The sequence below is a fragment of the Neomonachus schauinslandi genome, chromosome 11, assembly GCF_002201575.2.
Source record: "Neomonachus schauinslandi chromosome 11, ASM220157v2, whole genome shotgun sequence".
NCBI lineage: Eukaryota > Metazoa > Chordata > Mammalia > Carnivora > Phocidae > Neomonachus > Neomonachus schauinslandi.
The window spans coordinates 49833247-49856893 of record NC_058413.1 but is presented as its reverse complement, the minus strand read 5'-3'; the positions used below and the strand labels follow the sequence as shown (position 1 = coordinate 49856893).

The 23647-nt window shown below is 47.1% G+C and overlaps 1 protein-coding gene across 5 annotated transcripts; it reads right to left on the bottom strand.

The window, feature by feature from the left end:
- Positions 1-151: 151 nt before the first annotated feature.
- On the bottom strand, positions 152-23021 carry FHIP1B (FHF complex subunit HOOK interacting protein 1B). Of its 5 annotated transcripts, none has more exons than XM_044919804.1 (12): positions 22954-23021; positions 13737-14065; positions 12966-13604; positions 12544-12597; positions 12180-12266; positions 11805-11972; positions 7888-7967; positions 7480-7685; positions 6083-6862; positions 3527-3705; positions 3207-3369; positions 152-729 (listed from the first exon to the last, which is right to left on the bottom strand). In XM_044919804.1, the coding sequence occupies exons 2-12, from the start codon at positions 13872-13874 to the stop codon at positions 368-370; spliced, it is 2856 nt and encodes a 951-aa protein (XP_044775739.1). In that variant the 5' UTR covers positions 13875-14065; positions 22954-23021; the 3' UTR covers positions 152-367. The 5 variants fall into 5 exon arrangements, with proteins under 5 accessions (XP_044775739.1, XP_044775738.1, XP_044775737.1 ...); XM_044919803.1 differs by having other exon boundaries at positions 7522-7685; positions 12439-12597; positions 22954-23020; XM_044919802.1 differs by having other exon boundaries at positions 12439-12597; positions 22954-23008.
- Positions 23022-23647: the final 626 nt, after the last annotated feature.

Sequence of the window (23647 nt, the reverse complement as noted above, 5' to 3'; positions counted from 1 at the left end):
TTCCTTCTGGGGGTTGATGGAGAGTCCCTACTTTTTTCCCTAGGCTCCATGACCCCCTCACCCTTTAAGGGCATGAGAAGCACCTTGAAACCTTGGCACCAATGTCCTCACGAGAGACAAAGTACCCCTGACCTCCCCATTTATGTACAACCTTCCTGGGACCACAGGCCCTTAAAAAAGGGTGGGAAAGAAGAATGAGCACAGAATAGAGATTTCCCTTTTATACATATTGCAACAAGTTCTCCATAAAACATTCATCGGAAATAAATTAAAAAGTCCTCTTGCCACTGCCTCCAAACGTAAAAAGGAGCCTACATCCCGGCCCCAGCCCAGGCCACTTGAGGCCCTGATTGTCCATGGAAGAAAGTTAAGGATTGAGGGGCCCGAAGCCTGAGACAGGAGGGCCAGATCCCTCCTCTGAAGCATCCAACAGGAAAGGCGAGGTGACAGCATGGGCCTGGGAGATGGCAGCCAACTCCTTGAGAAACTCAGGGAAAATGACTGCACAGTAGACCGCATTCTTGACTCGCAGAGCCTCACCTTGGCGCTCAGGGGCCCCACCCCGAGGGGGCAGAACCGGAGTTGAAGCCCCAGGGGAGCCCCCACCTAGGCCAAGTCCTGCACCGTCTCTCCCAGGCTGAAGAACCAACTGTGCCGCCTGCCGGGCCCTGGTTGGACTGTGTGCGTGCCGCAGGAGCAGCTCCCCCAAGGACGGCCTCCGGCTCTTCACTGAGAATAAATGGGTATTGGGGATCGTGAAGGTGCTGGGGTCAGGCACACTCTCTCGGTCTGAGAGAGATGCCCCCCTCCCTGGGTTCAGGAACATCTCAACTAGGACTCGAAAACCAAAATGCTGCCTGCCTAGCCTTCTTCCCTTTATCCAGCCTCCCCACCCAGTCAACCATTACCCTCAGTCTTCTGTCAGTCAACACTTCAGCCACTTCATTCCCAACCAAGACCCCTTCTCCACGCCCTCTCACCCTGAGGGACTCTTAATACTCCTCCCTTTTCAATCGCTATTCTACCATCTCTAAGCTATGTCTCCTCAGTCTGTAACACGCCCTTACATTATGCTCATGAACTGGAGCCAACCACTTCCAGCTTCCCTCTGCCTGTCTATAATACATGACCCACATCCTCTGCTCCTTCCACACCCACAGGGCCATATATGCAATCACAGTTCAGGGGCTTTACCATCTGTCTCATACTCTACTACCCTTCCAAAATCTGTTCTCCTGCGCCACCACTTTGCCTACCACCAGTCCCTCTCCTATATCCACCAAAGCCATCCGCCTACTTCACCTCAGCTTAGACAACTTCACATGGCCAGACAACTTCACCTCAGCTTAGACTCAAATGAACCATTTAAAATATTGCCCTCTCTCCTCTAATTTTTTTCCTAGATTACTGGTTCTGGATCTTTGCCCAATATGTAGGGCCTAGACTCTAGGGATTTAGTCTCTAGATCATGCTACAGTTCCCATTCTCTATCTCGAACATTGGCTACAAAAATATGCTACACAGATCTACTAAATATGGCATTCAAAACCCTTCACAACCAGGCTCACATGCCCCCTCCAACCCGTCTTCCAAATTCTTTACACCCTCCTCTGCTTTTCTACCCATACCTATCTGTTCTTCCTGAAACCTTCCAGGCTCTTTTTATGCTTCTGTAGCCCTCTCTGCCTTAATTTTACTCTCCCCACTATTTTCATCCTTGGCCTAATCTCATTATCCCCACCCCTCTGAGAAACCTCCTCTGATTTGCCATCCACTGACTTCCCATTTCACCACCTTTATCACACTGTATTGTAATGGCTTGTGTATAGGTCTTCTATCTCATACAGTAATCTGTGAGCTCAAGGGCTCAGACTCTTATTTACCTCCACAGTGAACACAGTACCAGAACCATGGAAGTAAGATACATTCACAGTGCTGTACCATGAGGAAATCATGCTAAGGAACATCAGCTGGGTTTTCGCAGTTGTATAATAACCATTCTGGTACTGTATTCCCAACCCACATTTCTCAAGATCCTCCATCTCACCCCTGCTCTCTTGCTCTTAGCATATTATTTTGCCTCCTACTTTGATTAGCAAATAAAGTACTTCAATTCCTGCCCTTCCCCTCTGCACCTCACAACTCCATGGATACATATCACTTCCTCCTTTGACCTATCCCTCATTTGCCTCAAAGCGGGGAAAAAAAACCTTTCCCATCCAAAGTTAATCCTGTCCTGGTACACTGGATCCCACTACATCCACCACATTTTGGGACCTTGCTTTCTCAGTTAATGACACTTCTCTAGTCACTCTCTAGACTGACTGTCAGCTCTTAGAAAGCAAAGGTCTCATGTTGTACCTACTCTCTGAGTCCTTGTACTACTCCCTGAGTCCCCTGTACCAAAGACAATGGAGAGCAAATAATATGGCAAGTACTCAGACACTTGCTGATGGAAGATCTAGACTTAAAGCTGCATGGTCATACTTAACTTTTCCTTCATCCTTGTACCCCACAACCATTCATCAAACTCTGCCAATACTTTCTTCCCATTTCTACCTTATCCAATTCTTCCTTTCTGTTTCCACTATTCTAATTCAAGCCTTGCTGGTCACAGTTGCACTCTGTTTTCTCCTGGGTCCACATGAACTAACATGCTTATCTCTCCACTCTCATATCTAAGAACCTCCAATGGGTTCTCACTGCCTAAAAGATCACAACTTCTACCCAGCCCAACTTCTAATCTGAGCACCTAATGCTCTGGCCAAATCCTTCCAGGCTTACTATCAACTATTCCACCACCTTCTAAATCCCCTGCTCCAACTAAATAGTTCATGCGGTCCCTTGGACAAAAGAATAAAGCCACCCCACTCCTCTGCCTACCCAAGTCCTATCTCTCAAGGACCATGTCAAATACCATGTCCTTTCCCAAACTGTAATAATACCTCAACCTAGAGACTACTCTGTCCCCTTGCCTATCCTCAACTCCTAGAACAGCTTTTGCTGGTGCTGCTAATTTGGCTCTTGGTGGACATAACTGTACTTTACCCTCTGACTAGAGCCAGACTACAGACATCAAGACTCCATCTTCTGCAACTCCTCAGTTCATGGCACAAGACTTCACCCTTAATAAGAGCTAATTAACCTGGACTAATAGCTGTCTAGGGAAGGCAGGGAAAGGGGTGGAGTGGTGGGATAGGCCTCACCTAGGGGATCGGAGCGGCGGGGGGCAGGTCCTGCTGCAGGGCCCTCGGCCCAGTCCAACTTGCCACGGGCAATGAGGTACTTCTTGGCTTTGGATAGCAGTGCTGGGAAGTCCTCCTGGGAGGCCGCAAAGCTCTCAATTTTATTCTTCACAGAACCCAGCACCTATGAAGCACAACTTCATGACATTTCTGTGTAGCTCTAGATTGACAGTCCTTTCTAGTCCCACTGGGCCTGTTCCCAGCCCCCCCAGGGCCACTCCAGCTGCGGGCCTGGCCCACCACGGAGCCTGGACGCACCCATGCATGCATGCATCGCACACCTGCAGCAGGGACTTGACACTGGGCTGGAAGACCATGTTGGTGTTGAGCAGGAAAGAGCGGAGCAGGGGCTGGGGGTGACAGGCCAGCTGGGCCACCAGCCCCGTCAGCAGGAAGTTGACATAGACGGAGTTCTGCAGCATGTTCTCGAGTTTGGCAAAGAGCACAGCCATGAAGGGGCCTGGGAGGGGTGGGTACAAGGATACAAGGCCTAAACACAATGCACATCGTGCTCATTCTTCCCAAAACCAAGAGACCCCCCCCAACCACTAGATGAAAATTACTTGTAGGTCAGTCTCTGGGTATGTTTAAATATCCTGCGATCACCTACTCTGGAGATGAAATGGCAGACACCAGATGGACCCACAGGAGTCCAGATGCCAGCTTTATACACACTTCAGATGAAGAGCCAGATCATAGGCTCTGGAGTCAGAAAGACCTGGTTTCAAATTCCAGGTTTATCTTTTACTAGTTAAGTTACTGGATGAATCAAAATTCTCCAAGCATAGTTTCCTACTTGGCAAAATGAAATATACCCACCTCATAGTATTACTAAAAGGATCAAAAAGATATTCTTATAAAGCAGTTAGCCCAAGATCTAGCAAATTATACGTATTCAGTAATAACTATAAGCTACATAACATCTCTCAGTTTTTTAAAAAGCTTCACCCAAGAGGCACAGAAGAAAAAGAACAAGCAAGAAAAGTGAATGGGACCAAAAGAAGAATCAGGTTACACACAAGACAGAGGACAACACTACATCTAGGTCAGAAGAAAGCAAGAATGAACTGTAGCAAAGACAAAGGTGACTAGACAGGCCAACTTCATGATAGGGGAGAAATCTCTGGAAGTCCAAAGAAGAAATCAGCTCTGTTCAGGAACCTAAGAACCAAGAAGGTAAAAGAGTTTAGTTCAGAGCCAGAGAAAATGGATTAAGCAAAGTGCTGGGAAAAACAGAAGGGATCAGAATGATCTACTAGAACCATCACAGTCTGTCTGACGAGGGATCTGTGAGGAAAAGGGATTATACCTAAGAACTGCACTATGAACTAAGACAGGAGAAGAATGAAGGGAAAGAGGCAACGAGTTCTGAAAAAGATCCTAGAACATTCTCCACTCCAGATGCACATGACTAGCCTTAGCTCCATACAACCCTAGTTTAACAGGGTCCCTAAGATACCCCATAACTTTGTCCTTCTGTTTCTCTCATTTCCTGAGACTCTCTTCCAAGAGAAAATTCAAAAAGCTCAGATGAGTTTACAAAGAAGAAAAGGGACACTTCAACAATGTGGTAAAACCTGCATACTACCTTCTAGTGGTATTGAGCAGGAAGGAGCAAAGCCTAAACAAATGGAAAGCCATTTTCTGTAGTCTGCAAGAGGGAGCTGTCAGGACTCTAGAGCAGAAGCTTTGGTGTTGTACAAGAAGGATGGCAGAATATCCCAGGCCCAATTAGGACATGGACTGATCAAGGCATGATAAACTTGACTGCAAACAACCAGAAGATGGGTAGATACCGTGGTCAACTTATATCTGCCATGCACTCAAGAGATGATAATCCTAGTGAAAAGCTACCATGTGCTGAGTTCTCCCAATGCACCAGCATCACGGTGAGTTGTTTAAATGCATCAGTGATGTGAACAGACACTAATTCAAGGTATGTCTAGTCCAAAGCACTACACTGCTTCTTAGAAGTGGTTTTTTGCCCCCTAGAGTAAGGAGAGTAAGGATAAGAACCAGGTAAGAGCAGGATTGGTAGAGCTGGCTCTCAAACAAAAACCAAAGAGGAGTTAGCCCAGCCACTCAGGTCAGGTCTAGCTCCAGGGTCTTTGGAAAGACCAAAAGAACTCAGCTCAGGAGCTCGGGGCCACACTTTTGTCATTTGCCCTCAAAGAGGTATTTCACTCTATCTGCTTCAGTCCTTACTATTAACCGTAAGACTTGAAGAAAGTCTTACTGGGTAGTCATAGCAACCAACAAGGTACAAGGACAGAGAACAGGAAAAACCTGAAATTGAGTCCTTCTCTGAGAAGACAGGGAGAAGAAAGGAGGCCAGGGCAGAGTATGGGAGAAACACCAGAAGAGCTGATCCTGGGCAGAAAAGTTGACAGGAGACCCAACACCCAAGACAAACATGGGAACAGCATGGAACGGCATGGCTTACAGGTGCCTCACATACAGAATAGCATGTATGACTCCATATATATTGTTCAGATATATTGCTGTGATTCACCAGGAAACGCCAAACACAGAACATCCTGATCACAATCCCAGGAAATGGCCAGACTAGGGAAGAGGAGGAACATGCACATAGGACAGACATATAAGGCTCAGACATAAATCAATATTCAAACCAGCACAAGCATGGAAGACGTATACACAAACACAGAGACAGAAGTACAACAGAGTATGTATCTGGAATGGACCCAAGCAAAATGGATGAGGAGCTAGGCAAGTACACAGAAATGACATGGCCAAGAAGTCTCAGATATTAGCACAAACATGTCGAGTACATGCAAGGAGTACACAAAGGAGAAGGCCTAGGCTAAGTAGCTTACCAGTGAAGGGCTGGCTTGGCAGCTGGTTGAGAGTCCGCAAAGGGCTGCTGAGGAAGGGGCCAGGGGGCTCAGGGGGACAGGTGAAGCTCTCATAGGCCTCCTCCTCCTCAAGAGGTAGTGGAGGCTCTAGCAGGGGTCCTGAGCCAGCCCCCCCATTGCTCAATGCCACCTCGAGTTCCTGGAGCTCCTGCCCAAAGCCCTCTAGTCCTGCCATGCCCTCGGAGGTGCCCTCTGGCAGGTCCCCAGCTCCCTCCTGAGGCACCCGACGAACCTTCTTGGCCCCCTCAGGCCATGGTCCAGGCACCCCATTGAGCTGGGGAGGGGGCAGGAGGCCAGGGCCCTCCCCTGCACCCCCAGCAAGCCCCCGACTCCCCAGCTCTTCCTCCTCCCCTTCCCCCACATTGTCCCTGTCCTCCTCAGGCAGTAGGCTGCGTTTCTTAGTCCGGGAGCCAACAGGACTGGGCTCAGGAGGGGGCCGCTCGCCATCATAGGGGGCAGACCAGGTACGGCAGGCTCGGACACACCGGTCCACACCACGGCGTGCCTCACGCAGATACTCCAGGTAATTGTCTTCCAGCTCACCAGGCTCCTCCACAGGGCTGGGCCTTCGGCCAGGGCTGGAGGCTGGGGATGCAGCAAGCCCTGGTGAGCGAGGGGCTGGAACTGGGGATTCCGAGCCACCCAGACTCTGCTGTCGCAGGAAGAGGGCCAGTCGAGATGGTGTGGAGGGCCGGGGCACTGTCACCACAGAAGAGGAGTCAACACTTGGGCTTCCAGGGCCTATAGAGGGAAAAAACATAAGAGGGATCAAAGAGACAGAGGGCTAGGAGGAAGGATAAGACACCTACGGAGGGCGCCTGGGTGGCTCAGTTGGTTAAGCGACTGCCTTCGGCTCAGGTCATGATCCTGGAGTCCCGGGATCGGGTCCCACATCGGGCTCCCTGCTCGGCGGGGAGCCTGCTTCTCCCTCTGACCCTCCCCCATCTCGTGCTCTCTCTCTCTGTCTCATTCTCTCTCTCAAATAAATAAATAAAATCTTTAAAAAAAAAAAAAAGACACCTACGGAGACTAATAGAGAAGGCAATGAAGCGACAAAGACATGCGACCTATTCAGGCAGCTGATTCTCCACCCTCCTAATTAAGCTTTTCAGCATCCACCACCCCCTCTCACTACCCCCAACACCAAAGAAACAATGGAAAATAGAAACAATACAGGACTGGAATGAAGAAGAGGAGCAGCTTTACTCAGAAGCTATATTTCTTTGGTGGAGTTAAGGATCCACCCAGCAAGACCCTCATCGACCTCTCCAAAGATGGAATGCCACTCATGGCCACATCCTGCCTCCCCGCACCCTAGTCCCACCTTCTTGCTAGGCTCCCCAGAACCCAGGCCATACCCGTGGTGTCCTCCCTTCTCCCTGCCTCTCTGCTAGGCCCACCTCGTGCCCATGGGGCATGCTCTGGATGGGGTGGGCTAGGGGCACGATGCCGACAACAGCGTGGGATTAGGGAGAGAAACTTGTCTGCCGCCCGTCCATATAGGTCCACATCACGTACAGCTGGCTTCTGGCTCAGCATCACATGGTTACATGGGACAAGATACCTGGGAAAGACAGCAGAAAAAGGACACGGGATAGATCAGGAAGGACAGGACCTGGGAGAACATCAAGCCAATGGAACTACATGACTAAGCCAGGCTCCAAGAGGAAACACATGAGCAACCCCAATACAACCCATCGCCCAGCAGTGCACAAGGCCTGGAGGGTTCAGGATCAGCCATCCCTCAGCCCTGCCCCCACAGGTACCTGAGAACCAGCTGCAGCAGGACATCCTCACAACTGAGGTTCAGTAGGGTCCTGAAGAGACTCAGAGAGACCATGCAGAGCTGGGGAGGTGGGGGAGGAGGGAGGGAGTCACCATAAGAGCTCTCTACCCTCCAGGATGTTTACCAAATGGGAACCCCCAGCCCCAGGCCCAACCAACCACTCCTGGAGTAACAATGTACACAGGGCCTGGCACATAATAATCATTCAATTATTAAATAAAGGCTCATATGATCTTTATAGGCAAGACTTCACTGTTCACAGATAGGAATGAACCGTGTGTCAGATTCTGTATTTCTACAGACTACACACGTCAGCAGACACTCTGGCTATATACACTGGTCAGCAGAGTTTCCAGCAGTACTTAATGGAATGAGTACCCATAAAAAGAGACTCTAAGAAATACTCGGATTGAGTGAATGACTACTAGGAGACAACAGCAATATGATAACTGAGTGAATGCCTGTCAGCAGAGACCACAGCAGCACAGTAACTAAATGCCTACCAATAAGAAGCCAGAGGGAAACTGGAAGAATCCCAGCTGGGAAGTGGGCAGGGCTGTGAACAGGGAGTCTGAGTCACCTCTCCAACACTGTGTATCTCTGAAGGTAGAAGAAAGAGAAGCTCAAGTACAGCTGACAGGAAAAGGAAAAAATAGGTGGGTCCAGAATAGAGGAAACCATTTGTTTTAGAAAATAAGAAGGTGGTGGGGCGCCTGGGTGGCTCAGTTGGTTAAGCGACTGCCTTCAGCTCAGGTCATGATCCTGGAGTCCCGGGATCGAGTCCCGCGTCGGGCTCCCTGCTCGGCAGGGAGTCTGCTTCGCCCTCTGACCCTATCCCCTCTCATGTGTTCTTTCTCTCTCATTCTCTCTCTCTCAAATAAATAAATAAAATCTTAAAAAAAAAAAAAAGGAAATAAGAAGGTGGTTCTTCTGTGGCTAGGCGAAGAGAGGGGAAGAGAAGAGACCTGTGTAAGCACTCCCTCACTCCTCTAAATCCCCACAGCACCTTCTCTCTACTTCTCTCATGGCAAGTATACCTGGAGCTCCCTGAAGACCAACTACTGAGTCTTAGGCCAGGGCACCGCTGCACAGTCTAGGTGCTCATCAGTTACTAAACGATTGTGGGAAGATTAAAAGTCAACTGCAGTGGGAAAGAGATGAGATACAATTCACACTTTGGACAGCACAAACGTTCAGATTTACCCTAACTGACCATTTTAACTAGCAAGGAAAACATTCCTTGCTAGTTAAACACTCACTGAAAGGTTGTGTGGTAGGTAGAAAAATGGCCCCCCGAAGATGTCCAGATCCTAATCTCCAGAACCTGTAAGTATTTTACCTTACATGACAAAAGGTACTTTGCAGATATGATTATGGTTATGGAATCGGAGATGGGGAGAGTAGCCTGGATTACCCAGATGGGCCCAATCAAATCACATGAGTCCTTAAAAACAGAGAACCTTTTCCAGCTGGGTCAGAAAGAAAAAGGAAAAGAAATCTGAAGCATGAGAGAAACCTGATCCACCACTGATGGCTTTGAGGATGGAAGGGGGCCACGAACCAAGGAATTTGGTTGGCCTCAGAATCTGGGAATGGTCCTCTGCTGGGGGCTGGCAAGAAAATGGGAATCTCAGTCCTACAACTGCAAGGAAACAAATTCTACCAACAACCCCACCTAGCAAGTAAACGGATCTACTACTAGAGCCTCCAGAAAGGAACACAGCCCCACCAAACATTTTGATTTTAGCCCGATGAGATCTGTGTCCTACGTATGATGTACAGAATTACAAGATAATAAATTTGTGTTGTTTTAAGCCACTATGTTTGTGGTAACTTGTTATGACAGCAATAGGAAATTACAGGTATGCAGGCAGACAAACTAGCATGATTCACTTTAAGCCACAAAAGACAAGCTTAAAGAAATTCAAAGTCAGGGCAACAGAATCATGCCTAAAAAGGCCAAACAATGGAAAGAAAAGCAATTGCATGTTTAACACAGGCATCCTGAAATAAGAAGCAATCTGGTTCCTCCAAGAAGCAGGAACCAAGAAGGAATAGCCCAAGAACATGAAGGCCCCTGAGAGACCAGAGGACCAAATGCAAGACTAATAGAAACAAATGCTAAAGACTAAAAACAATGTGAGAGAATCAAAGAAGTGAGGACAAGATTAGGACAAAAGAAAGACAGATAGAGCCTGGCATAGCGGAAAAAAAAAAATCAACCTCAAGAAGGAAATCAATGGTCACAAAACACGAACAGAACATTCCATCAGGCCAAACAGATATAAGACCATGGTTTAACTTTAGCATAGTGAGAAATAAACCTTTTTGGGTATCTTTGTAAGATTAAACCTTTGACACCTATTCCCTATTGGTTTTTACCAATAATACTTAATTAATCCAGGCATGTACCATAATTACTTTTTGGAATATTGTAAAGTTTCATATGCCCTGTGTATTACAATTCAACAGAGCTAAGGCAGAGCCTAGAGTATGTTGTCGTTGTTGCCATTTTCAAATTCTGAAGCGTGCACCTGGTTCAGAAACACTGGTCTCATCCAGTGTGGAATATCTCATCCATACCCTTAGTTATTCAGATACCCTTCAGATACCCTTAGTTATTCTATACCCTTCCGTCATTCATAGCTCTCCTGAAACCTCACCTACCATGAGGCTGACTACAGGTATCTCAAGGTATCTCAATTGTTTGAACAGTTTTCCATAATCTTTAGTAATCCAAGAACTTCTATTTTAAACACAAGGACCTAGGGAACTTCAATTATTTGTAATAAGAAGGAAACAAAAATGGTTCCAGAGCCAAATAAATGCCATAAAATCCATGACTAAATGAATGCTTTATTCCCCTAGACAGACTTTGGGTCTTCATTACTTGGAAACTACTTACTCCTATTGCCATATATATTTCTACTGGTTAAAATCCAAACTTCCCACCATGGTCTACAAGGCCATGCATGATCTGAATCTTACCTGCCTCTCAACTTTCATTTCATTTCCTTCTCCCCCTTGCTCACTACTCCTCCATTCATACTGGTCTTTCATGTCCTCAAATACATTCAGCTCACCCCCATCTCATATCCTTTGCATGTTGCTCCCCCTGCCCAGACTCTTCTTCCACTCGTTCTTCAATAGGCAAACTCCCTCATGACCTTTAGGTCTTAGCTCAATGTCACCTCCTCAGAGAGGTTTCTGACCACCCTATTATTTTATAAGCATGCTGTTTAGTTTTTTCATAACAATGACCACAATTTTTAATTATTTTATTAATGGGTTTGTATGTCTCTAAAGGAAGCTCCATGAAGTCAGCAACCATGTCTACCCTGTTTACCATTTATCCTTAGTATGAGAAAACAGTAAGGCATGTAGTGAACATTCAGTATAAATGCTCAGGAAAAGGGAATGTTTAAGTAGGTAGGTGGGCGGATGGGTGCCCCGAGTTATAGTTCAAATGCAGCAAATCCAAAGCAGAGAAAAGCTAAGCATACCAGTAGCAGCAGGACCACCTATCAAAGCAGACACAAAACCTGGAGAAGTGATCCCGAGTCACCCACAGCAGGCCACAGAACAATACACAGCTAGAGAACCTCAGGCCAAGGCTACAAGTATAGCACAATGGCAAAACCTCTAGTCATGATGAGCAGCCAGCTATCCAGAAAAAGTAACTGTGTTCTAGATTCATATATTACAAAAGCAAGGGAGTAAACTAAAATCTGTACCCAAAATGGCCAAAAGTTTAATACTGGAAAGGAAATGCCACCTAACTTTGAAGTGACTGCTGGAGACAAAGGCCAAAGAAGGGCAGGCGCACCCTTCCAGAACAAAGGTCAGAGAGAGAAGATGGCTCACCCAGGTAAGCCAGGACAGAGGTAGGGGCCATACCCGGGAGTTGCTGCCAATACGGGCAACGAGGGTGTCAAGGATGGTGTGGGTGTCATGCCGGTGTAACAGCAGGAATCGCAGGAAGGTACGGAGCAAAGCAGGCTCTGAGATACTCCGTAGGAAAAGTTCCAGATAGGCGGTACTGGCGATCATCTCCTCCACAGAGGTCTGGACGAAGGGAAGGGAAAGTTTGGAGATTTAGGGCTCCCCTGCACCTATACGGAGTCATTTTCCCTGAGTTCTGAGGAGGAAACAGGAGCAGACAGGGAAAAAGGGAGGAGTACCCAGCCCACTGCCTCCCACATTGGTCCTGGCATTCAGGTCACCACCCCTCAGCCTAATACCCTAATCTGCCTTGCCACCCATAACTCTCACCTTGTGCAGGGCAGGGCCCATGACAGGCACCAGAAACCCATTATGGATATAATCAACTAGCTGCTTCTGCACCAAAGGGTGAGCCACCTGTAGGGGTGCAAGAGAGAGGGAGGAGGAATGTGAGGTGGCCACTGCCTGGAAGGGAGCAGAATACCCTACCCCCAAGATGGCAGAATAGCAGAATTCCAAGGAATGTGCCCCCTCCCCCCATCTCCCCAGAATGACCAAAGACCAGACCTCCTGGGAACCCGAGTCCCACCTGAATGACTGCATTGCAGAATTCTAGGGAACTCATGAACAGCGCAAGGGCTGGCACGCCCAGCCAGTCCTCCCGTCGCAGGCAGTGCCAATCATCCCCTGGAACCTCAATCTTTCGGGGCAGTGAGGAGTACAGGGCACTCAGCCCTGTGGCCAGCACCTGGGGGCCATCCCCAAGGACAGGTTACCAAAAGCTCAGGCAATATAAAAAAAGGGGAGCAGGGGAGTTATTAACCCAGAGTTTTGACAGGAGTGGGAAAAGAGCTATACCCAAAGCACATATTTAGTTACCGAATGTGCTGGGAACACTGGCCCTGGGAACACTGACCCATGAAGAGCCTTAGTACCTGTGCTATCCACCTAAGCCATGTTTCATCCCCACCCCAACTCCAGGTACTGCTTTCAAACCTAGGGGGCTACTACCTAAAGGAGGACCCCATACGTAGCCCCTCCACATCTTCTGGATAGCAAGGTGCTGTCCAATGTCTACACACCAGACCCCACCCCCCCATCCCAGGAGGTGCTGACCGGGCAGAAGTAAGAGTGATCTGCAATGTAGCGGCCCACAGTGGGACTCCCAGCTGACAGAGCCATGAGCAGGAGTAGGGCATCACGAGCCTGCTGGCCCAGTGTGCCCTCTCGATGGACGAAGGGAACAAGGCGAGAAAAGAGGAGAAGACGGGGGGCAGCTCCAGGCTCAGGAGGTGGCTGTAGGAAGAACTCGAGCAATGAAGGCTCCCGGGCCAGACACACACACAGCTGGCTGAGAAGTAGCACCAGGCCTTCATCTAGTGCTGGGCTACTGGGCACAGGGCGGCCACATGCATCCAGCAAGGTCAGCAGAGCCTCACGAACCGGTCCATGTCGCAACAGCGGCTGGCGAGCTTCGCTCACTAGCATCTCAAACAGCTTCAGCTGCTCAGCTCGCCGTTCTTCAACCCCATCCCCAAGCTCATCCCACTGAAGCTGCCACACCAACACACGGGTTAGCAGGTCCTCACGCAGAGCAAACTCCAGCAAGGGCCCAGGGGCCGTGGGGGCTGAGGGGACAGCACGATCTTCTACCAGCAGTGTCAACATCTGGTAAGTGTGGTTGCGCACAGCACTGAGATCATCTGCACCCCCAGGAGCTGCCCGAGGACCTTGCCGCTCCAGGATTCGCACCGCCTAGAGGAACAGGACAGAAGATAGCAGGAATCTAAGACAATATGATGACTAAATGGGATGGTGAGAGAACACAGAAGGTTGGAAGGACTCAGGCAGCCAGTAGATCAGGCCATTTGGCATAGAATCTCCTACCTGGGACCAGTGATTCTTGAAGACCATGAGGCAGGTCTCAGGGTCAGCCATGACAGGGGTCTGCAGACTGGCCCCCTGAGGGACACGGTGTCCAGGGCCCCGGGAGGCCAGTCTGCTCAGCCAGTTCATCCTCTCCATGAGGCAGGCTGGGCAGGGCCAGCGGCCAGAGGGCCACACTCTGAGAGTCTGCCAGCTGGAGGCTTTCTCCACTTGTGTCTCTAGTCTGCTTCATCCGGTCTGCAGGAGCCAGTAGCTGGCCATGGAGCCAAAGAATACACCAGGCTGGAGAAGTGAGCCCAGAGGTCACTGCCCAGGCCAGACCTGCAAATCTAATTCAAAGAGAGAGAGAAAGGAAGAGATCAACAGGCGTTTGCCTCTCTCCACTCCCCAACAGGAGGAACCCAGAGCCACCAATCCACTGAGAATTCCACGTACACATGCACACACATAACATCTTAAATGTAATGTGTTTAAAACAGAACTCACTTCTACCACCCAACCTGTTACTCCTCCAGCCTTCTCCATCTCAAGAACTGATACCAACATTCACCTACATGCTCAGACCAAAAACTTGGGCATCATCCTTATTTCTTCTTTTCCTTAATTCCAATATCCAGTTCATCAGCAAACCCTATCACCTATACCCTCAAAGCATGTCTTACTATTGCAATAGCTTCCAATCTGGTCTCCATGCTTCCAGTCTTGCCTCCCACCCCCCTTCACAGTCTTGATCTGACTCCAACCACCTGGGAGTACTGAGGAAGAAATTTTTTTCTACCAATCACAGTCCCTTCCTAGAAGCCTACCCAGGAGGAAATAACCCAACAGACCCTTAACTAGCTGAATACACACATAAGAGGTTGAAATCTAGAGCAAACCAAAAGAGCAGAACAATTTTCATTCCCGCAAAGAACACAGGGACACATTCCCATACACACACGTACACCCAACTCCTGCCAGATATATCCAACACTCACTCCTGGGGACATGACAGGACACCCTCACTAGAGAAAGGGGAAAACTACCAAAACAGCTGTTGGCCTAGACAATAACTCACAGCCCCTTCTCCAACGCACCCCTCACCCCCTCAGCATTATTATCTCTCACAAGTACAAAAACTTCAGAGGAAAGGTGTGGTTCAGTTGTCCTTCCTCTTTAAGCTCAACAAAGGCAGAAGGAACCCAGAGACCTGGCACCAGCCCCACACTTTGCCCTCGGGTTAACACCATTCCCTTCCACCCAGATACTCTCTCTCACCATTACCAACTCACAACTAAAGGAAGGTAGCAACTAGGCTTAAGGAAACCTATACAACAGGAGACAGTCTTACAATAAAGGGCAGGGTCAATCCTAAACAGCAGGCAGGGCTCACTCACTGATTAACTTAAGTACATCCATACTGATAAAGTACTGAGTACTCTGCTAAATAATCAATGGAAATACGAAGACAGATAAAAACAGTTGGATGGGGAGCATTAATAAAAACTCCAATGAGGGCGCCTGGGTGGCTCAGTTGGTTAAGCGACTGCCTTCGGCTCAGGTCATGATCCTGGAGTCCTGGGATCGAGTCCCACATCGGGCTCCCTGCTCAGCAGGGAGTCTGCTTCTCCCCCTGACCCTCCCCACTCTCATGCTCTCTCTATCTCATTCTCTCTCTCAAATAAATAAATAAAATCTTTAAAAAAAAAAAACTCCAATGAATATTATAAACAGAGGTATTTACAAAAGAGTTACAGGGACATGAAAAAAAGCAACTAATTCTGCCTGAGAGATTATAACAGGATTCCAGAAAAGAGGTGATATCTGACTTAAGCCCTTAGCAATGAGATACTGGCCACAAAGAGAGCAGAGGGAAAGGCCTTCATATTAAAAACAGTATGTACAAAAATATGGCACTGTGAAAGAACATGACAAATCTGAAAATCAGTTCCAAGTTTGGGGTGGCCTAATCACAGAGTACTTAGAGAAAAAAGAAACATTATTGAATTGAAGAGTAAACATGTGTGAAGGTTATAATTATCACCGAGTATCATGCTAAAAAGTTTTAAGTTTTATCTACTGACACCCTGGAAACAAAGGAGGTTTTTAGACAAGGAAACGACAAGATCAAATTTGCTTTTAAAAAGATGTCAGATAGCAGTCTAAGGTGGAATAGAGAGAGGCAGATGACAGATAAAGTAAGGTGGTAAGAGCAAGATTAGAAAAGATAAATATGAGATTCACCTTTATCTTAACATGTCCCAGGGGATAATGAAATTATTTACACATGTAATATCCCTGCCAATAATAGCAAGCTCCTTCAAAAGGGACCATACCATTCATTCTTCTTTGCAATTACAGTGCCAACAGTGCCTGGCATTCAAAAATGCTTGTGGAACTGAAATGCTAAATGAAAAATAATTATAGCTAACATATACTGAGCACTTACTACATGGCAGGCTCTACTCTAAGCACTATATGTAGTAGCTCATTTAAACTCCATTAAAACTCTAGATGTACTAGTATCTCCTTTTTACACATGAGAAAATCAAAACCTACGAAGGTCAAATAAACTGTCAAAGTTAGCCAACTGGTAAGTAGCAAGACTGGGATGCAAATGCAGATCATCTGCATTCACTTAACTTGAACAAACAAGACCTGACAAATGGATGGAGGATAAGAGAAGACCCTAATATGAAGTAAAGAGATTCAGTAAAAGATAATGCCATTAATAGGTGAGGAACACATAACAAAGGTGTTTTAGAAAAGAGGATGAATACGCTTTGTTAAGCTTTGAGACACGTTATGCTGTGAGACACCTATAGGATATCCATGATGTCTAGAAAGCAAAGAGAAATATTACACTTGAGCTCGAGTGAAATCAAGACTACAGATATATATCCAGGAGTCAATAGCTTATAGATGATAGATGAAGCTATGGAGATGGATGAAATCATCCAAAGACAAGAGCAGACCTTGAAAGGAGCTGAGGGTGACATCCTGGGGAAAACCAGAAATTAGGAAAGCAAAGGAGGAGTGTCTTTGAGGACTGTGAAGCTAGCCAGAAATGGAAGGAAAAACCAAGAAATAATGATAATCTAGAAATCAAGGTAAGGAAGTTTCAAGAAAGTAGAGATTGCCATAATGTATGATCTACAAAGAGACTAAGCAGAATGAAGATTAAAAATGATCAGTCAGTTTTAGCAATCAAGTTTTAGATAAACTTAGGAAAGTAATTAGTTAAAGAATGACTAAGGCAAAAAAGTGTAACATGCAATACAGGAAAGTCAGTGACACAGGAAAGGATGAAAATAGGGCAATAGCTTAAAGAAGCTAGGAGGGGTGGGAGGTAAGGAGTCAAAAGAAAGAGTTTTTATCCTTTGGTTTTATTTTATTTTAGGATGGAGAGCCTCAAGTATGTCTGTCAAGTGAGGAAAAGTAGTATGAAGAAAGTAACAGGTTGTGGATAAATAAGATGGGGATAACTGACAGAAAAATCAGATAGATATAGGACTAATCTGAGAAAAAGAGGTATAACATTTTCTCTGAGGAAGGAGGAAAATAGTAATAAAGGATGGGTGCCAGTTCAGGTAAATCTGAAATCTGAAACAGGGACGCTAATATCTACTACCACCCTCCACCCACCTAACCTTCCCTCACTCACTCACCCAAGAGAGTGGGGGTGGCAAAGAAGAAGAGTGAGAAGGTGGTAGAGCCACAAAACGGATGCTCGGTCTTTCCACACATGGTTTCCTATAAACCATCAAATAGTCATACACTCTAGTAGCTACCAGCAGCAGGGTTGTACTGGAAAAGGTACTTATCTGTCTGCCCAAGTCCTTAAGCATGGGCTGGGGAAAGCAAAGCCAACAGTTGAGAATACTGGTAAGAAAGGTCCCCTTTTCGTAGCACTCTCACTGCTAGTAGCCCTGGAGACTGCATCTCCCCTTGCTGGTTTCCTTAAACTCTACCCATGCCTTTGTAAATATAATCCCTTTATTAAATTCTTCCCAAACCAAATGTGTGCGACCTGCCCCCTGCAAGGACCCTAACTGGTACAAGAGCATTACTGGTTAGAGAATGCTTTCTCAATCATATCTCATTTGAGGACTGAAAATAAATAGAGGACCTAAGGTCAAGTAAGAGTAACAAAAAGTAATAGGTAAAACAGGAGCTCCAGTTTGAATCTCAGTCCACCATTTTCCAGCTGTGTGACTTTAAATAAATCACTTCACACATGGGAGCCTCAGTTTCCTTATCTATAAATTCCTGATGAAGTACTGTTACTGTTTTAAAAAATAAAATAACCTATGTAGCACACCAGGCATATAAAGCAGGTGCTCTGTAAATAACATTTTCCTTTCTCCCTTCCCTCTCCCGATCCTATCTGACCAAGGTACTCTCACCTCTGACTGAGAGATCTAACCTGCTCTCACATGTCCATCCCTACCACCGCACACTCATACTCTGATGAGCTGAAGAAGAGCCAAGCATCCAGTCTCAGCAAAGTAACTAAAACTAAACTGCCTTCTGCTCCTAGAACTCAATTCCAAAGATTAACAACCAACTCCTACCTTGCAATATAACTGGGGTGCCCACTTCTGCTTCACTGCTTGACCAACAAAGGGCACTGCTCACAGACCCAAGCAGGATAGCCTCCAGGACCTTTCTTCATCCCCCCATCTCCAACTCTCAAAGACCTCAAAGAGAAGAGCCACACTGAAATCAGTGTCTCAGAACACAAAAGCTAACACTTAACCTGGGCCCCCTTCACATACTGCAAAAACACAAAAGAAGACCATAGCTTGGTGTTCCTGTCACCTACTTAAGACTCTCATTCCCTGCTAACTGTGCAAAGTTCAAAACGAGACAAAGAGAATGGAATCACCACCCTATTACTGTGCCCTTTCCTCTCATTGCAAAGTCTAGAAAAAAGAGTAGACCCTCTTCCCAGATTTACTTTCAGGCTCAGCCACAGGGGAAAAGGGGGAAGAAAGAGCTGATCTTTAGACCCACAAACAGCCAAGGTCAGTCACTCACCTTACAGCACAAAATACAGCCTTACAGGCACTTTCAGCAAGGGTATCCACCAACCTCAGAATAGCAGGCACAGGGCAGGAAGTGGCTCAGCCTTCCTTATGAACCTTTGCCCTGGGAGAGGCAAGAGAGGGAGGGAGCTGAGAGCAGGGATACACCTGCAACACCTGCAGCAGACAGGGAGAGACCACAATGATCTTTCAAGAACAGGTCAGTAAAGTCCTGAGGTTTCTCTCCCATTGTACAATGGTTCTTCCTAGGCAAGATGACTGATTACCGACATAAGAGGCATGAATGAGCCATTACCTTAAATACTCAAGTAGAAAGATCTGATTAAAACCTCACAGGAGTACGAAAGGGCGGGGGAGGGGAGGGGAACCTCACAGGAGCCTACTAACCTAGAGCTCAGCTTACACATATCCTCCCCGCTTGTCCATCCATCAGCCTACATATATAAGACAAATGGGCTATCAATGTGTGGTCCCAACTCACTCCCTCCCCTCTCCTCAAGAACCTCTGCTTCTTGCAGGGAATCTCACCTGACTCCAGCACAGCCTTTACACAACGTGAACCTCAATCACGGTGACTCCCCTTTACAGCAGTGAATCTCCACGTCACACATGGCTCTTTCTCCACCCCTCTTGGGTGATGATGACAAAGAAGATGTCAAAAAGAGGAGGAGAGAATGAACTAGATCCTAAAGAACAAGGAAAGTTCACTGGGCAGAGAAGAAAAAAATATTCTTAGTAAGGGAAACAGCTATTACAAAGACCTCAAGGCTCAAAAAAGTAACATGTTCGTTAGGGAACTGTGAACAATTTATTCAAGCTAGAACACAAAGTAGGGAGTGGCAGGAGATGAGGCTGGAGAGGTGAGTTGAGGCCAAATGATGCCATATTAAGGAATTTGGATGTTGTCCTACAGAACACAAAGAGCCAAAAGTTTTTAAGCAAAGGAGCTCCATGATTACATTTGTATTTTTAGAAAGACCATTCTAGGGACAGACTAGAAAAGAGCAAGTCTGAAGGCAGGAGACTGTTGCGGGGTGGGGGGGTATCCAGATGAGAGAGGAGAAGAAGTAAACTAAAGCTTAACAGTCAAGATGTAGCCATGGAGATGAAGAGGAAAATAATTTAGAGAGAAACATATTAAGATTTTGGTGAGTGATTAAATACAGGGGGTGAAGGAGCAGAAAGAATGAAGAGGACACTGAAGTCCTTGCCTGGACTGAGATAGAGCATGTGATACAACAGCACATTCTCAGAGCAAAGACACTGAGTGCTGTTTTGGATGTATAAATCTGTAATACCTGTGCAGATATATGGTAGACCATGGACTATATATGACACAGGGAGAGACTACATCCCCATGATATGCTTTTGTATTTCACTCTCTCTCTCTAAATTGAAATCATCTTCTCATGTATCTACCTCTCCCAACCTGACTGCGAATTCCTTGAGACCTCAGAGGACCGTGTCTTATTTATCTTGTTATCTCATAAAATGTAAGCTTCATAAGGACAGACTACATACTGAAAAAGTATGTGCTGAATGAATAAATGAATTAATATATGAATGAATGAACTTGCTCTCCCAGCACTTAGCAGAGTGCCTGGTGTATAGCAGATATGGAATAAACGGTTACATACAGCACTCCAAACATGTTTCTATCTCTACATCACTACCCTCATTTATGTTACTTCTTCTGAGATCTACCACTGGGCTGTATGTCTAAGTCAAAATCCATTTTACTTCCTGCACTACTATTTCAACAGAGTTCAATACAGCTTACCAAACCCAGTGCTTTCTCCAGAACACCCAAGAATTTGGACAGTCCCTAACAATGCTCTGACGACTTGACTCATCCTACCACTATCACAGTGTGATCCAGGTATTAAGTATACCTGTTCCCATGTCATTGCCACAATATTAAACAGAACCCTCATCTCTATGTCACCCTCAAAGTCTCTTTAACTCTTTTGGAACCACATTAATACTACAAATCATAAAAACTGCTTTTTGCCAGTATAATGTCCTCCGAGTCATCACAACTCTTCCCATACCTAAGGTGCCATTTAGTCCACATGGCTCTCACTCTCTGCTACAAACCTTCTTTCCCCAAGTCACCCACTCTCAGGAAACCAAAGTTTGGGTTCAGCTTTGCCACTTTATCACTATGTGACCTCTGGTTTATGAATTTGATTCATCATCTATACTGCACAAAGTATGTAAACCCAGTGAAATGTGAGATTAAATGAATGCTGTTCAAATGTCAGAAGTTATCTAGAATTAGTCTAAACACAGGCTTTCTCAACCATAACAACAATAGCCACGCTTCATCACTCTAAATTTCTCCATTTCAGGAACTAGTAAAAATAATTTCTAAACAATTTTAAAAATAGGCTTGTTATTTATTTTGGCAAATAAGACCATTTCTTTAAAACCCACCATCTACTGTCACCATTATTTCATCAGTCAGAAAGCACTTTAACACTAAAAGAATAATCTCAAAATGAACTTATCTTTATGAAAAACTCATATTTCATATGTTATTTTTCTCTCCTTCCTCCTTAGATGGATGAAATCTTTATCATGAACTGGCACTATCCTTGGCCCAGTGTTTAGGAATCACTGTTCCAAACCCTGCTATGATACATGTTGGTTCTACAGGGTTCTGCCCATCAGGGTAGATGGTCAAGGGTTCCACTAGCATGAAAATGTTTGGCCTCCAGAAAGAAGCAATGAAAACATACCATGGGTCCGAACAGAGGCTGAGCCTCTAGAACAGAATGGCAACTTGGGCTTGGGCTACCCCTAATTCTCAAGAGAACAGTCTGGATAGGAAAGGCCTAAATCTCCCTGAGGTTGGGGAAGGTATCTGGGCTCTGTGGTCGACTGTCACTAGAGAGGAAAATTTAGTGGTGGGAAAGTGAAGTGTCCATTACAACTGAGTGCTAACCCAACTGTCTAGAACTTTTAAAATGTTCGTGTGAGTGTGGGTTGGCAGGGAGAAAGGGACCTGCAAAATACTAATAAAGTAAACCCAAAAATGTGTCATGGACAGAGGAATGAGTTGCAAAGGGATAGGAGAAAACTTCTGGGGGCAGTAGAAATGTTCAGTATCTTGAAAGTGGTGATGGTTTCACAGACGTAAACATATGGCGAAACTTATGCACATTTTAAATATGAGCAGTTTATTGTATATAAATTTACCTCAATAAAGTGGAATTTTTTTTAACTGTAAGAAACTGAGAGCAAAGCCATTCTGTTTGAGAGCCTAAATATAGTGTTGTATGTAACAAACCACGTGACTCTCATGAAAGTAGAATTAGCTACTGAAAATGGTTAGGCCAATTTAGATGACAACCATAAGAGCCCCACAGCTAAGCACAGGTGAGGAGCAGCATCGGAGTAAGGCTGCCCAGAAGCAGTGGAGAGAAAACAAACATAGGCTGTCGCAGGCAAAAGAAAAAAGAAAAAAAAACCTCCATGAGAGGGACCATCTCCAAGTTTGGAGTCCCAAAGAGGAACTTGAGAAACCGGCAGTTTCAGTGATTACTCTGGTTGAAAACTAAGCCTCAAAAATAATTTTCATTATCATAATTATTACTGCCCATGACGCCTTCATTTTTCTGTCCTCCAAAAGCCAAGTGCACAACATTTCCATCCAAGCTGTCCTACTCGGTCTGAAACTAGGCAGGACACTGGGCAGGACAGTCCATCGAAGTAGGCTCCAGAACCAACCTCAACCTCATCCGAGCCTCACAATCCTCATTCCTTCCCTCATGCCCTAGCCTCAACTCCCTCACCCATTCCCCACCAGCCCGCACGCTCCCGCCTTTGCCCTTTACTCTCCCCTCCCCGCAGAGGCCCCACTCTGGCCCCAGGGTTGCCCTCACCCCTACCCACAGGTGCTTCAAACCCCTCACTAAACCGTGTTCACAAGTCCCTTTCCCTTGGCTCCTCGAAAAGCACCCCTAGCCCCTCTTCTTGCCCAGCTCCGCACTTGCCCGCTCACCCTTAGGCTCTTAAGCTGCTCCCCTACCTTAGACACTCACACCCGGCCCCTTACCACATGCCAGCCCCTCACCCTGTACCCTCATAACCAGTACAGTCACCAAATCCGGTGCCGTCATTCCCCAGTCCCTCAGCCCCTCACGGGCCTCTCCGGGCCCTGCGGCCCATACTTGCCGTTCACTCACAGAACCCCGATCCTGACCAGGCCCGATCGCCGCAGCCCCGCTAGGTGAGTTCAGGCCGCCGCCATCGCTCCTCAGGCGCACCAGCCGCGCCCCGCCCCGCGCCACACGCAACCCGCGCCCCCGCTCACCCCACGTAACCGCCCAGCGACGCACCGCTGGGCAGTGGCGTGCCAGCTCATTGGCTGGACCCGGCCAGAGCCGGAGCGCCGATGCTTGTTTCCTGGCAACGGCCGAGCGCCGGGGCGGGGTCGCCGACGGCATTCCGAGCGAGGAGTACCGCCTCTTCCCTGGGTCCCGCCCCTTCGTGCTGTAAACCCCGCCCCTCCGAAGGACTCCAGCGTGTCATAGGGAAAGACTTCTGAGGAGGCGGAGGCCCGTAGGGCGGGGGCGGAGCCTGAGGAGGAAAGGTCGAACCAGAGGGCAGAAGGCGGGACCTAAGGAGGGACGCGACTTTAGGAGGCACGGAAAGGCCAAGAGCGGGGCTTAGGAGAGAACAGAGGCTGGAAGACTAGCGTGGGGGGCGGGGCCAATGGTCCTGGGCGGTGCTTAGGGTGGAAGAGTGGGCTGGACGGGGCGGAGCTAGCACGAAAGGTAGGTCTGAGGGGAGGAGTCAGTAGGTACGCGGGGCCTGTGGAAAAGCTGAGCCCACGAGAGGGCTGACTGCAGACTAGGTCGTTTTTGCCCCATCTGCGCG